Below are 15,738 nucleotides of genomic sequence, written 5' to 3'. Positions count from 1 at the left end.
CACAATCATTTGCCTCTTTCAGCCCTGTGTCCAACAACAGGGAGTGTTTATCTGGGTTTTATTTGCCACCAATGCTCCTTATAGGACACATCACTGCACTCTATACTCCTCTGTAAAGGAGGTCTCTGTAGACCCGACGCAAGACCCACAGGTTGATTCTTATTTATAAAACCCGCTTAGGCCTCACTCCCTCCTATCTGAGATACCTACGGCAGCCCTCATCCTCCACATACAACACCAGCTCTGCCAGTCACAGTCTATTAAAGATCCCCAAACCACACACATCCCTGGGTCGCTCGTCTTTTCTGTTTGCTGCAGCTAGCAACTGGAACGTTATGTGTTGCTACCATGCTGTGTTTCATGTGTTGCTCTCATGCTATGTTGTCGTCTTAGGTCTCTCTTTATGTAGTGTTGTCTCTCGTCATGTGTGTTTCGTCATATATTTTAATTTAAAATGTTTGTTTTTAATCCCAGCCCCCATCCCCGCAGGAGTGCCTTTTGGTAGGCCCTCATTGTAAATAAGAATTTGTTAAATAAAGATATGCATATATATATATTACAGGTCGACCGATTAAATCAGAAAGGCCGATTAATTAGGGAGCCGATTTCAAGTTTTCATAACAATCGGAAATCGGTATTTTTGGGCGCCGATTTAAATGTAAAAAAATATATATATGTTTTTTTATACCTTTATCTAACTAGGCAAGTCAGTTAAGAACACATTATTTTCAATGACGGCCTAGGAACGGTGGGTTAACTGCCTCGTTCAGGGGCAGAACAACAGATTTTCACTTTGTCAGCTCAGGGGATCCAATCTTGCAGCCTTACAGTTAACTAGTCCAACCCATTATGACCTGCCTCTCTCTTGTTGCACTCCACAAGGAGACTGCCTGTTACGCGAATGCAGTAAGCCAAGGTAAGTTGCTAGCTAGCATTAAACTTATCTTATAAAAAACAATCAATCATAATCACTAGTTAACTACACATGGTTGCTGATATTACTAGATATTATCTAGCGTGTCCTGCGTTGCATATAATCTGACTGAGCATACAAGCATACAAGTATCTAAGTGTCTGACTGAGCGGTGGTAGGCAGAAGCACGCACGTAAACATTCATTCAAACATCGCTTTCTTTGCGTTTTGCCAGCAGCTCTTCGTTGTGCGTCAAGCATTGCGCTGTTTATGACTTCAAGCCTATCAACTCCCGAGATGAGGCTGGTGTAACCGAAGTGAAATGGCTAGCTAGTTAGCGCGCGGTAATAGCGTTTCAAAGGTCACTCGCTCTGAGCCTTCTAGTAGTTGTTCCCCTTGCTTTGCATGGGTAACGCTGCTTCGATGGTGGCTGATGTCGTTGTGTTGCTGGTTCGAGCCCAGGGAGGAGCAAGGAGAGGGATAGTAAATTACCTATAAGAACATCCAATAGTCAAAGGTTAACCTCTAGCGTCGAGCAATCCCGTATCCGGGAGCGTAATTATAGCCTCAAGCTCATTACCATAACCCAACGTTAACTATTCATGAAAATCGCAAATGAAATGAAAGAAATATATTCACTCACAAGCTTAGCCTTTTGGTAACAACACTGTCATCTCAGATTTTCAAAATATGCTTTTCAACCATAGCGAGTATTGATAGCTAGCATAGCATTAAGCCTAGCATTCAGCAGGCAACATTTTCAAAAAAACAAGAAAAGCATTCAAATAAAAGAATTTACCTTTGAAGAACTTCGGATGTTTTCAATGAGGAGACTCTCAGTTAGATAGCAAATGTTCATTTTTTCCAAAAATATTATTTCTGTAGGAGAAATCGCTCCGTTTTGTTCATCACGTTTGGCTAAGAATAAAATCCGAAAATGCAGTCTCTACAACGCCAAACTTTTTACCAAATTAACTCCATAATATCGACAGAAACATGGCAAACGTTGTTTAGAATCAATCCTCAAGGTGTTTTTCACATATCTATTCGATGATAAATCATTCGTAGCAGCTGTGTTTCTCCTCGAAGCAAACGAAAAATACACGCAGCTGGAGATTACGCAATAATTGCAACGGAGGACACCAAGCGGCCACCTGGTAGTAGTCTCTTAAGGTCAATCTTCCAATGATTTGCCTACAAATACGTCACAATGCTGTCGACACCTTGGGGAAACGACAGAAAGTCTAAGCTCATTCGTGACCCATACACAGCCATATAAGGAGACATTGGAACACAGCGCATTCAAAATCTGGGGCACTTCCTGTATGAAATGTCATCTTGGTTTCGCCTGTAGCATTAGTTCTGTGGCACTCACAGACAATATCTTTGCAGTTTTGGAAACGTCAGAGTGTTTTCTTTCCAAAGCTGTCAATTATATGCATAGTCGAGCATCTTTTCGTGAAAAAATATCTTGTTTAAAACGGGAACGTTTTTTTATCCATAAATTAAAAGAGCGCCCCCTATATCCAATAAGTTAATGAAATACAAATGCTATAGAGGGAAATAGTCCTATAATTCCTATAATAACTACAACCTAAAACTTCTTACCTGGGAATATTGAAGACTCATGTTAAAAGGAACCACCAGATTTCATATGTTCTCATGTTCTGAGCAAGGAACTGAAACGTTATCTTTCTTACATAGCACATATTGCACTTTTACTTTCTTCTCCAACACTTTGTTTTTTCATTATTTAAACCAAATTGAACATGTTTCATTATTTACTTGAGGCTAAATTGATTTTATTGATGTATTATATTAAGTTAAAATAAGTGTTAATTCAGTATTTTTGCAATTGTCATTATTACAAAGAAATGTAAAAAAAAATTGGCCGATTAATCGGTATCGGCTTTTTTGGTCCTCCAATAATGCAAATTTCACTTTCTATCAAAACAAAAGGCAACCTGTTTGACATTTTAGCATGGCCGATGCATACACATCTTTTGTAGTCGGTCCTTTCCTCATTTTAAAAGGTATGCTTAACTTCACTAGGGTAGGGGGCAGCATTTGGAATTTTGGAAGCGTGCCCAAATTAAACTGCCTGTTACTCAGGCCCAGAAGATAGGATATGCATATAATTTGTAGATTTGGATAGAAAACACTCTAACGTGTCCAAAATTGTTAAAATAATGTCTGCGAGTATAACAGAATTGATACGGCAGGCGTAAACTTGAGGAAAATCCAACCCGGAAGTACTATTATTTTGAAAGGCTGTTTTTCCATTGAAAGCCTATCCACCATACAAAGACTTAGGACCCAGTTCACAAGCTCTATGGCTTCCTCAACATGTGACCAGTCTTTAGGCATTGTTTCAGGCTTTTACTCTGAAAAATGAGGGAGATACAGCACTTTCAATCAGTGGCCAGTGGAAATTTCCATTCATCAGCCATGCGTCTGATTGTGAACGAGCCTTTCTTGTTTCTCCTTTCCTATTGACGAAGCTTTTGTCCGGTTGAAATATGATTGATTATTTATGACAAAAACAACCGGAGGTTTGATTTTAAACATCGTTTGGCACGTTTCTACTAACTTTTGTCTGGATTCGGGTTACTGGACAAATCGCGCAAACAAAAAGAAGGTTTTTGTTCATAGAGGGACATTATCGAACAAAACAAACATTTATTGTCTAACATGGAGACCTGGGAGTGCCACCAGATGAAGATCAAAGGTAAGTGATTCATTTTAATGCTATTTCTGACTTTTGTGACACCTCTCCTTGTTTGGAAAATGGCTGTATGGGTTTCTGTGGCTAGGAGCTGACCTAACATAATCGCAAAGTGTGCATTCGCCGTAAAGCATTTTTGAAATCTGACTCAGCGGTTGCATTAAGGAGAAGTTTATCTATAATTCCATGCTTAACACTTGTATCGTTTATCAATGTCTATGATAAGTATTTCTGTTATTTGATGTGGCTCTCTGCACTTTCACGTTTGTTTGTTTGAGACAATGCATTTCTGACCATAACTCGCCAATGTAAACTGGGATTTCTGGATATAAATATGAACTTTATCGAACAAAACATACATGTATTGTGTAACATGAAGTCCTATGAGTGCCATCTGATGAAGATCATCAAAGGTTAGTGATTCATTTTTATCTCTATTTCTGCTTTTTGTGACTCCTCTCTTTGGCTGGAAAAACGGCTGTGTTTTTCTGTGACTACTGTACTGACCTAACATAATTGTTTGGTGTGCTTTCGTCGTAAAGCCTTTTTGAAATCGGACACTGTGGTTGTATTTAGAAGAAGTTTATCTTTAAAATGGTGGATAATACTTGTGTGTTAGAGGAATTTGAATTATGAGATTTCTGTTGTGTTGAATTTGGCGCCCTGCAATTTCACTGGCTGTTGTCGAGGTGGGACGCTAGCGTCTGGGAGTGTAAAGACTAGTCAAACTGATGGTAGGTAGGAGTGTAGAGCTGTGGGCCTGGAGTGTAAAGACTAGTCAAACTGATGGTAGGTAGGGGTGTAGAGCTGTGGGCCGGGAGTGTAAAGACTAGTCAAACTGATGGTAGGTAGGGGTGTAGAGCTGTGGGCCGGGAGTGTAAAGACTAGTCAAACTGATGGTAGGTAGGGGTGTAGAGCTATGGGTGTAGTACCACCTGTACAGTACCCACCTTCCAGCCGGACAACCAGGGGAACTTTGAGCTCCAGCTCACGGCAAGCCTTGGTGATGCCGTTGGCAATGATGGCACAGTTGACGATGCCCCCGAAGATGTTCACCAGGATGGCCTCCACCTGTGGCCCGGAGGACAGGAGGGTTATTATAGTCCTAAGAAATGTTCAAACTTATAACGGGTTCTCCTATGCTGTACACCTACAATTCGTCTTACACATATTGATGTCTTCATATCTAAAATGTTTACAGTAAAGTGATAGAGGGAGAGAAAAGACTGAAACAGTAAACCTGCGGCAGACTGTGTGATGTCTGGCCAGGCAGGGTAATTACACTAACAAAACACAACAGTAATTACTCAGGGCAGACTGTGTGATGTCTGGCCAGGCAGGGTAATTACACTAACAAAACACAACAGTAATTACTCAGGGCAGACTGTGTGATGTCTAGGCCAGGCAGGGTAATTACACTAACAAAACACAACAGTAATTACTCAGGGCAGACTGTGTGATGTCTGGCCAGGCAGGGTAATTACACTAACAAAACACAACAGTAATTACTCAGGGCAGTTGTGTGAAAAGTTGAGTGTGAGCAGAGGATTAATCATGCATATTTGTTTATCATCTCTAATCTGTAAGAGCCACTGTGTGTGTGAATGGTGTGTGTGTGAGAGTTAATGATGTTTACACACTCTTCTTGGGCCAAATCCAATCTCCTTGGGCCACATTCTTGAGATCTGCATATGTAACTAAAAAAAGCCAGTGTATAGACTGAACATTGGAATACAACATATTGGTTCAAGAATTGTATTGCCGTTTGATGAGTGTGCTGTTCCTGGATTCAAGTCAGACAACATTGTATATGTTCGCCAATGAATATGCCCTCTTTGAGGACACACTACATGGTGTGTGTTTGTGTGTGTTCGTCAGACAGCCATATTAATGTGGAGCAGCTGTCAATCTCCAAGGAGAAGCAGTCCTCAGGTGGAGGTGTTGTTCATCACTGTCATCTGTGACTGATACCACACTATTAGAGCCAGTACCATAACCAATAACACAGGGACAGCCATGCCAAAGACACACACATGCACTACACACGCACAGACAAAATTGCTTCTCCACAGAACATTCCGTCTATAGTGAGTGAGAGGTGGTGTGAGAGAGAGTCTCATTGGTCCAAACTTGCATAAAACAATTTCACTGTCTGCCTTACATCCTGCTACTGTAGGTGAGATCTGAAGCAGGGCCTGAATGTTCCTTTCTAAAGGTAGATGTCATCTCCACAGCCTGGAGGTGTGAGTGTGTGTTCCCCTTGGCCCTAGGTAGCTCTCGCCCCAGGCACAGACAGCAAATTGGTCTAATCCTGACACTGCCTCTGCCCAGTTACAGCATTACAATCAGACAAAATCACAGAGAGGTAGAGAGAGCGAGAGGAGAAAGAGCACGAGAGGAGAGTGAGAAGAGTACGTGAGAGGAGAGAGAGCGAGAGCAGAGTGAGAAGAGTACGTGAGAGGAGAGAGAGCGAGAGCAGAGTGAGAAGAGTACGTGAGAGGAGAGAGAGCGAGAGCAGAGTGAGAAGAGTACGTGAGAGGAGAGAGAGTGCGAGAGGAGAGATAGCGCGCGATAGCAAGAGAGACCGTGATAACAAGAGGAAAGAGAGCGTGATAGCAAGAGGAGAGAGAGAGCGCGATAGCAAGAGGAGAGAGAGCGCGATAGAAAGAGGAGAGAGAGCGCGTGATAGCAAGAGGAGAGAGAGCGCGATAGAAAGAGGAGAGAGAGAGCGTGATAGCAAGAGGAGAGAGAGCGCGATAGAAAGAGGAGAGAGAGAGCATGATAGCAAGAGGAGAGACAGAGCGCGATAGCAAGAGGAGAGAGAGCGCGATAGCAAGAGGAGAGAGAGAGCGCGATAGCAAGAGGAGAGAGAGAGCGTGATAGCAAGAGGAGAGAGAGCGCGATAGAAAGAGGAGAGAGAGCGCGTGATAGCAAGAGGAGAGAGAGCGCCATAGAAAGAGGAGAGAGAGAGAGCGTGATAGCAAGAGGAGAGACAGAGCGCGATAGCAAGAGGAGAGAGAGCGCGATAGCAAGAGGAGAGAGAGAGCGCGATAGAAAGAGGAGAGAGAGCGCGATAGAAAGAGGAGAGAGAGAGCGTGATAGCAAGAGGAGAGAGAGCGCGATAGCAAGAGGAGAGCGAGAGCGCGATAGCAAGAGGAGAGAGAGCGCGATAGCAAGAGGAGAGAGAGAGCGCGATAGCAAGAGGAGAGAGAGCGCGATAGCAAGAGGAGAGAGAGCGCGATAGCAAGAGGAGAGAGAGCGCGATAGAAAGAGGAGAGAGAGCGTGATAGCAAGAGGAGAGAGAGCGTGATAGCAAGAGGAGAGAGAGCGCGATAGCAAGAGGAGAGAGAGCGCGATAGCAAGAGGAGAGAGAGCGCGATAGAAAGAGGAGAGAGAGCGTGATAGCAAGAGGAGAGAGAGCGCGATAGAAAGAGGAGAGAGAGCGTGATAGCAAGAGGAGAGAGAGCGCGATAGAAAGAGGAGAGAGAGCGTGATAGCAAGAGGAGAGAGAGAGCGCGATAGAAAGAGGAGAGAGAGCGTGATAGCAAGAGGAGAGAGAGCGTGATAGCAAGAGGAGAGAGAGCGCGATAGAAAGAGGAGAGAGAGAGCGCGATAGCAAGAGGAGAGAGAGCGCGATAGCAAGAGGAGAGAGAGAGCGCGATAGCAAGAGGAGAGAGAGCGCGATAGCAAGAGGAGAGAGAGCGCGATAGCAAGAGGAGAGAGAGCGCGATAGCAAGAGGAGAGAGAGCGCGATAGAAAGAGGAGAGAGAGCGCGATAGAAAGAGGAGAGAGAGCGTGATAGCAAGAGGAGAGAGAGCGTGATAGCAAGAGGAGAGAGAGCGCGATAGCAAGAGGAGAGAGAGCGTGATAGCAAGAGGAGAGAGAGCGCGATAGCAAGAGGAGAGAGAGCGTGATAGCAAGAGGAGAGAGAGCGTGATAGCAAGAGGAGAGAGAGCGCGATAGCAAGAGGAGAGAGAGCGCGATAGAAAGAGGAGAGAGAGCGTGATAGCAAGAGGAGAGAGAGCGCGATAGAAAGAGGAGAGAGAGCGCGATAGAAAGAGGAGAGAGAGCGTGATAGCAAGAGGAGAGAGAGCGCGATAGCAAGAGGAGAGAGAGCGTGATAGCAAGAGGAGAGAGAGCGTGATAGCAAGAGGAGAGAGAGCGCGATAGCAAGAGAGAGAGCGCGATAGCAAGAGAGAGAGCGCGATAGCAAGAGGAGAGAGAGAGCGATAGCAAGAGGAGAGAGAGCGCGATAGCAAGAGGAGAGAGAGCGCGATAGCAAGAGGAGAGAGAACGCGATAGCAAGAGGAGAGAGAGAGCGCGATAGCAAGAGGAGAGAGAGAGCGCGATAGCAAGAGGAGAGAGAGCGCGATAGCAAGAGGAGAGACAGAGCGCGATAGCAAGAGGAGAGAGAACGCGATAGCAAGAGGAGAGAGAGAGCGCGATAGCAAGAGGAGAGAGAGAACGCGATAGCAAGAGGAGAGAGAACGCGATAGCAAGAGGAGAGACAGAGCGCGATAGCAAGAGGAGAGAGAGAGCGCGATAGCAAGAGGAGAGAGAACGCGATAGCAAGAGGAGAGAGAGCGCGATAGCAAGAGGAGAGAGAGAGCGAGATAGCAAGAGGAGAGAGAACGCGATAGCAAGAGGAGAGAGAGCGCGATAGCAAGAGGAGAGAGAGAGCGCGATAGCAAGAGGAGAGAGAACGTGATAGCAAGAGGAGAGACAGAGCGCGATAGGAAGAGGAGAGAGAGAGAGCGATAGCAAGAGGAGAGAGAACGCAATAGCAAGAGGTGAGAGAGAGCACGATAGCAAGAGGAGAGAGAGAGCGCGATAGCAAGAGGAGAGACAGAGCGCGATAGCAAGAGGAGAGACAGAGCGCGATAGCAAGAGGAGAGACAGAGCGCGATAGCAAGAGGAGAGACAGAGCGCGATAGCAAGAGGAGAGACAGAGCGCGATAGCAAGAGGAGAGACAGAGTGTGATAGGAAGAGGAGAGAGCGCAAGAGGAGAGAGAGCGTAAGAGGAGAGAGCGGCAAGAGGTGAGAGCGGCAAGAGGTGAGAGAGCGCGAGAGGAGAGTGCAAGAAGAGAGCGAGATAGCAAAAGGAGTGCCGGGGACAAGATAGCAAGAGGAGCGTGCGAGAGCGAGATCGCAAGAGGAGAGAGAACGAGAGCGAGATCGCAAGAGGAGAGAGAACGAGTGCGAGAATGCAAGAGGAGAGTGAGCGAGAGAGCGAGAGGAGAGTGAGCGAGAGAGCGAGAAGAGAGCGAGATAGCAAGAGGAGAGCGAGCGAGAGGAGAGAGCGAGAAGAGAGAGTGAGAAGAGAGCGAGATAGCAAGAGGAGGGAGAGTGAAATAGCAATAGGAGAGAGAGCGAGAGGAGAGAGCGAGAGGAGAGAGCGAGAGGAGAGAGCGAGAGGAGAGAGCGAGAGGAGAGAGCGAGAGGAATAGGAGAGAGAGCGAGAGGAGAGAGTGAGAGGAGAGTGAGAAGAGAGAGCACTAGAAAGGGAGAGTTACAGCAAGCTAGAAAGAGAGCGAGAGTAATAGATAAGAGAAAGACAGAAAGAGAGACAGGCAGAGGTCGCTGTGGCTTCTGGTGGTGAGATCTGTCAATACTCCAAGCTCTGTTGAACCTTAGCCCTGCCATTGATTTCTCCCTGTAGCTCATTAGACTATCTATACTCCAAGGACACCACACTAGGAAAGGTATATCTACACATCAACATGCATATTACACTCGAGTTTAACTTTATACAATGTCACTCAAGGAAGCCCAATCAATGCCCATGATCTGACTTGTGGACCACCGTGGTGGCTCCCAGGTGTGATTTACTGTACATACTGTAAGAGCACTGTTGTGGATAATCAAACTCAATAAAAATCATGTTCAGTAAGACAAGCACATCTCACAATGAATCTTTCCTTCACCGTGTGGTTCGGCCGGTTTCTGGCGACACACAGAGTGATTGAAGTTTCCCATCAGCGCTTGAGGCTGATTTACAGAACGCAACACAGGGATGCGCGGGGTAACACTGGTGAATGTCCTGCTATTCCGTCTCCTCACCACTGGGGGGCAATACATATTAAGATGCTGGTTCTGAAGCTCAGTACAAGCCCTATTCTGTTGCCATCAGCAGCACATTTTTCAATCCCAGCTCTATTCAGTAGCACCATATTTCTTCCATCCACGAGTGTCCTATTAACATCTATGTATATAAATGATACATGAGACATGATTTATATATGCCCGCATGCAAGTAAAAGCAGTTTATAGAAATATGGATGAAAAATAGTTGGCTTCACTTCAGTGGAGTTTTGTCATTCAAAAACATGTTAAACAGAGCAGCCCCCTAGCCCATGTACAAGAGATCAACTTTCACCAAACAGGCTTTTAACGGTTGCAACACAATATTTGAGAAATGTTTGGTTAAGTGTGATCACTAGCCATGATTCCAATGTGAGTTTTCAAACCAAAAATCTATCGTTACAGAGTTAAAAGACTAGGCACACATGATCAACCACCTGCTGTCACACAGCGCCACCATGAGGTCTAAAACACTCTCTAAGTTCCTTGTATCCTCAGTGTTCAGGAAATGGATGAAGACAAAACCATATTCAGAAAGCTCTGTAAATATGTCATTCACATCAAGCTTCAATGACCTTTATACTGCGAGGGGGTAAGGTGTCACCTCCGTCACCAATGTGTTGCACCTGGATGGCGCACGGGAGCCATTCTGCAAACGGTTGACGACATATTGGTTACATACTGTAGTGGCTTTAGAGACGTTGAGCAGCAGTAGAACCACAGAGCCTCTCCACCGTAGATCTAGCTCTTTAAATGTCACACTGATTAATAGCAGAAAGGAATGTTAGGGTCAATTGGAACAATCCCTTCTCCATTCAAAAGTCAATCTTACATGTGATCCAGTCGATTCGAGCTCGGACTCAAACTCTGACCAACCCAAAATCACACAAAGATCAATACAAATCCACTCGGATGCAATTGAATAAAATACATTGTACTATTCTCCAATTGCCCCTGTGATACAGTAGCCTCATCATTTGAGCTAGGATAAATATAGGCCATTCATTGCAGCAGAGCATGAAGGAATACAGTTTATTGTACTGGGATCCTTTGGGAACCTTGATGCCTGTAACGTATGAGGAGTTCTACCTGGCCCAGTGAATGATTCAAACTTCACATAATAGGATCATAGCAGCCTCTGCTCCAATACCGTCAAGGCTCTTTCACATCAAACTGCGAAAGAGCTTCACAGTAGAAACAGGCTATTCAGCCTCCATTATCCAGCCTGCTAACTGCATTTAAGACAGGATGAAACGTAGCCTCGTAGACTCTACGCTGACAGACAGAGGAACTGCATTTAAGACAGGATGAAATGTAGCCTCGTAGACTCTACGCTGACAGACAGAAGAACTGCATTTAAGACAGAATGAAACGTAGCCTCGTAGACTCTACGCTGACAGCTAGAGGAACTGCATTTAAGACAGGATGAAACGTAGCCTCGTAGACTCTACGCTGACAGACAGAGGAACTGCATTTAAGACAGGATGAAACGTAGCCTCGTAGACTCTACGCTGACAGACAGAGGAACTGCATTTAAGACAGGATGAAACGTAACCTCGTAGACTCTACGCTGACAGACAGAGGAACTGCATTTAAGACAGGATGAAACGTAACCTCGTAGACTCTACGCTGACAGACAGAGGAACTGCATTTAAGACAGGAAGAAATGTAACCTCTACGCTGACAGAAAGAGGAACTGCATTTAAGACAGGATGAAACGTAGCCTCGTAGACTCTACGCTGACAGACAGAGGAACTGCATTTAAGACAGGATGAAACGTAGCCTCTACGCTGACAGACAGAGTAACTTAATTTAAGACAGGATGAAATGTAGCCTCGTAGACTCTACGCTGACAGACAGAGGAACTGCATTTAAGACAGGAAGAAATGTAACCTCTACGCTGACAGAAAGAGGAACTGCATTTAAGACAGGATGAAACGTAGCCTCTATGCTGACAGACAGAGGAACTGCATTTAAGACAGGATGAAACGTAGCCTCGTAGACTCTACGCTGACAGACAGAGGAACTGCATTTAAGACAGGATGAAAAGTAGCCTCTATGCTGACAGACAGAGGAACTGCATTTAAGACAGGATGAAATGTAGCCTAGTAGACTCTACGCTGACAGACAGAGGAACTGCATTTAAGACAGGATGAAACGTAGCCTCGTAGACTCTACGCTGACAGACAGAGGAACTGCATTTAAGACAGGATGAAATGTAGCCTCGTAGACTCTACGCTGACAGACAGAGGAACTGCATTTAAGACAGGATAAAATGTAGCCTCTACGCTGACAGACAGAGGAACTGCATTTAAGACAGGATGAAATGTAGCCTCGTAGACTCTACGCTGACAGAGGAACTGCATTTAAGACAGGATGAAAGGTAACCTCGTAGACTCTACGCTGACAGACAGAGGAACTGCATTTAAGACAGGATGAAACGTAGCCTCGTAGACTCTACGCTGACAGGCAGAGGAACTGCATTTAAGACAGGATGAAACGTAGCCTCGTAGACTCTACGCTGACAGACAGAGGAACTGCATTTAAGACAGGATGAAACGTAGCCTCTACGCTGACAGACAGAGTAACTTAATTTAAGACAGGATGAAATGTAGCCTCGTAGACTCTACGCTGACAGACAGAGGAACTGCATTTAAGACAGGAAGAAATGTAACCTCTACGCTGACAGAAAGAGGAACTGCATTTAAGACAGGATGAAACATAGCCTCTATGCTGACAGACAGAGGAACTGCATTTAAGACAGGATGAAACGTAGCCTCGTAGACTCTACGCTGACAGACAGAGGAACTGCATTTAAGACAGGATGAAACGTAGCCTCTATGCTGACAGACAGAGGAACTGCATTTAAGACAGGATGAAATGTAGCCTAGTAGACTCTACGCTGACAGACAGAGGAACTGCATTTAAGACAGGATGAAACGTAGCCTCGTAGACTCTACGCTGACAGACAGAGGAACTGCATTTAAGACAGGATGAAATGTAGCCTCGTAGACTCTACGCTGACAGACAGAGGAACTGCATTTAAGACAGGATAAAATGTAGCCTCTACGCTGACAGACAGAGGAACTGCATTTAAGACAGGATGAAATGTAGCCTCGTAGACTCTACGCTGACAGACAGAGGAACTGCATTTAAGACAGGATGAAAGGTAACCTCGTAGACTCTACGCTGACAGACAGAGGAACTGCATTTAAGACAGGATGAAACGTAGCCTCGTAGACTCTACGCTGACAGGCAGAGGAACTGCATTTAAGACAGGATGAAACGTAGCCTCGTAGACTCTACGCTGACAGACAGAGGAACTGCATTTAAGACAGGATGAAACGTAGCCTCTACGCTGACAGACAGAGTAACTTAATTTAAGACAGGATGAAATGTAGCCTCGTAGACTCTACGCTGACAGACAGAGGAACTGCATTTAAGACAGGAAGAAATGTAACCTCTACGCTGACAGAAAGAGGAACTGCATTTAAGACAGGATGAAACATAGCCTCTATGCTGACAGACAGAGGAACTGCATTTAAGACAGGATGAAACGTAGCCTCGTAGACTCTACGCTGACAGACAGAGGAACTGCATTTAAGACAGGATGAAACGTAGCCTCTATGCTGACAGACAGAGGAACTGCATTTAAGACAGGATGAAATGTAGCCTAGTAGACTCTACGCTGACAGACAGAGGAACTGCATTTAAGACAGGATGAAAGGTAACCTCGTAGACTCTACGCTGACAGACAGAGGAACTGCATTTAAGACAGGATGAAACGTAGCCTCGTAGACTCTACGCTGACAGGCAGAGGAACTGCATTTAAGACAGGATGAAACGTAGCCTCGTAGACTCTACGCTGACAGACAGAGGACCTGCATTTAAGACAGGATGAAACGTAGCCTCTACGCTGACAGACAGAGTAACTTAATTTAAGACAGGATGAAATGTAGCCTCGTAGACTCTACGCTGACAGACAGAGGAACTGCATTTAAGACAGGAAGAAATGTAACCTCTACGCTGACAGACAGAGGAACTGCATTTAAGACAGGATGAAACGTAGCCTCGTAGACTCTACGCTGACAGACAGAGGAACTGCATTTAAGACAGGATGAAACGTAGCCTCTATGCTGACAGACAGAGGAACTGCATTTAAGACAGGATGAAATGTAGCCTAGTAGACTCTACGCTGACAGACAGAGGAACTGCATTTAAGACAGGATGAAACGTAGCCTCGTAGACTCTACGCTGACAGACAGAGGAACTGCATTTAAGACAGGATAAAATGTAGCCTCTACGCTGACAGACAGAGGAACTGCATTTAAGACAGGATGAAATGTAGCCTCGTAGACTCTACACTGACAGACAGAGGAACTGCATTTAAGACAGGATGAAAGGTAACCTCGTAGACTCTACGCTGACAGACAGAGGAACTGCATTTAAGACAGGATGAAACGTAGCCTCGTAGACTCTACGCTGACAGGCAGAGGAACTGCATTTAAGACAGGATGAAACGTAGCCTCGTAGACTCTACGCTGACAGACAGAGGACCTGCATTTAAGACAGGATGAAACGTAGCCTCGTAGACTCTACGCTGACAGGCAGAGGAACTGCAAATCCCCAGTGTCAATGCATTTTATAAAACACATTCATATTTTATGCCTATGCCTCATGTTCAACACAATATGAGGATGAATGTCATACCACTGACTGGTATATACACAACATTATAACCCAACAAGTCCATTTGTCCAGCCCCAAAACAACCCATGATACCTACAAAATAGACATGAGGAGAAACCATAATGTTTCTCCCCTATAGACCTCTCAACACCTAAAAAGTGATTTTCTTCCGCTCATTTGAACTAACTAACTAACCAGCCATCCAGAATTGCATTTCCTCTGTCTGCTGCCAGCATCCCTGTGGTAAGTGTGTACTGCTGAATTATCACTCCGACACACATTTAGCACTGTGCTTCACACTAACAGCAGTGTACCCCTGCTGACCACTGCTAATCTGTCAGAGGAAACACATCTCTTTTGTTGTAGCCTAGCAGATAGTCCAGAAACATCTGGAAATCCTTGGTCTCTCTGTGGCCTATTAAGGGCATTGTTCTGCTTTATCTGGTGGCAGCAGCCTCCTCTGACAAGCCTGCAGGTCCTGGCTTGTTTATTCTGTTCCTCCACCGGGCTGCACCACCCAAAACAGGGGCTAACGGTTAACATGCAGCCTTTCCAAATGAAGACAGGGCCTACAGGCACTAATGATCTACCATGAATCAGCAGTTCAGCTGTGGTATTGGGCCCAGTTCTATTTAGGTCCCCACCACCTTCCCACAGGTAGGTGAGAGCAATAGTTTGAAAGCTCCACTTAGCCTATTGGAGAACCCGGTGAAGCAATCACCATATAAACCAGAAGTCCTCCTCACTACATCAATGGAGCTCCCAGTTTATCCCGAAAACAAATAACCGATTGAACGCACCTCAAAATGACTAGTCGCTTCTGAGGACAAAAAACACATACATGGTCAGTCATACAACACACGTGCACAGCATGGATATTAAATAGCATATGTACGTTTGTGTATAGCACTACAAACAGGACACTTGGCCTGGACAATAAGACCGTCCATTTGATTGTAGTTCTTCTTTGTATCCTCCTCCTGGCTTTCTCTTTTGGCACCATCTTATTAAATCTAAGGGCTATTTTCCTCTCTGCAAATCCATTCCCTCTGGTGTGCTACTCTTCAGAGGGCGAGAGAGACAGACAGAGATAGAGAGAGATAGAGATAGAGACGCGGGGGTATACGTGTCGTGGTGCCGTGCAGGCCTGGATGCTATTGAAGGCTGGGATTGGGCCTGGCGAGGGGGATAAGAGGGAAATAATTATCTGGGCTGTTGAAGCATGACAGCTCCTCCTCGCCCAAAGTGAAAGAGATGAAGCATTATGTCAAGAAAGCCTGCTCACAAACACATCTTGACACCGCCATCTAAAGTTTCACTTCATTTTAA

General features: G+C 45.2%; 1 protein-coding gene across 1 annotated transcript in view; it reads right to left on the bottom strand.

The window, feature by feature from the left end:
* The window catches only part of suclg2 (succinate-CoA ligase GDP-forming subunit beta), a 127,225-nt gene that overhangs the window by 4,780 nt on the left and 106,707 nt on the right, over nt 1-15,738 (bottom strand). Inside the window, exon 10 of the mRNA XM_031804708.1 lies at nt 4,589-4,709. Within this exon, the coding sequence (XP_031660568.1) occupies nt 4,589-4,709 (121 nt within the window). The remainder of the gene's footprint in view (nt 1-4,588; nt 4,710-15,738) is intronic.

Source organism: Oncorhynchus kisutch, linkage group LG1 (assembly GCF_002021735.2).
Source record: "Oncorhynchus kisutch isolate 150728-3 linkage group LG1, Okis_V2, whole genome shotgun sequence".
In the NCBI taxonomy this organism is placed as follows: domain Eukaryota; kingdom Metazoa; phylum Chordata; class Actinopteri; order Salmoniformes; family Salmonidae; genus Oncorhynchus; species Oncorhynchus kisutch.
The sequence above is the reverse complement of the archived record's forward strand: the minus strand, read 5'-3'. Positions and strand labels throughout refer to the sequence as shown.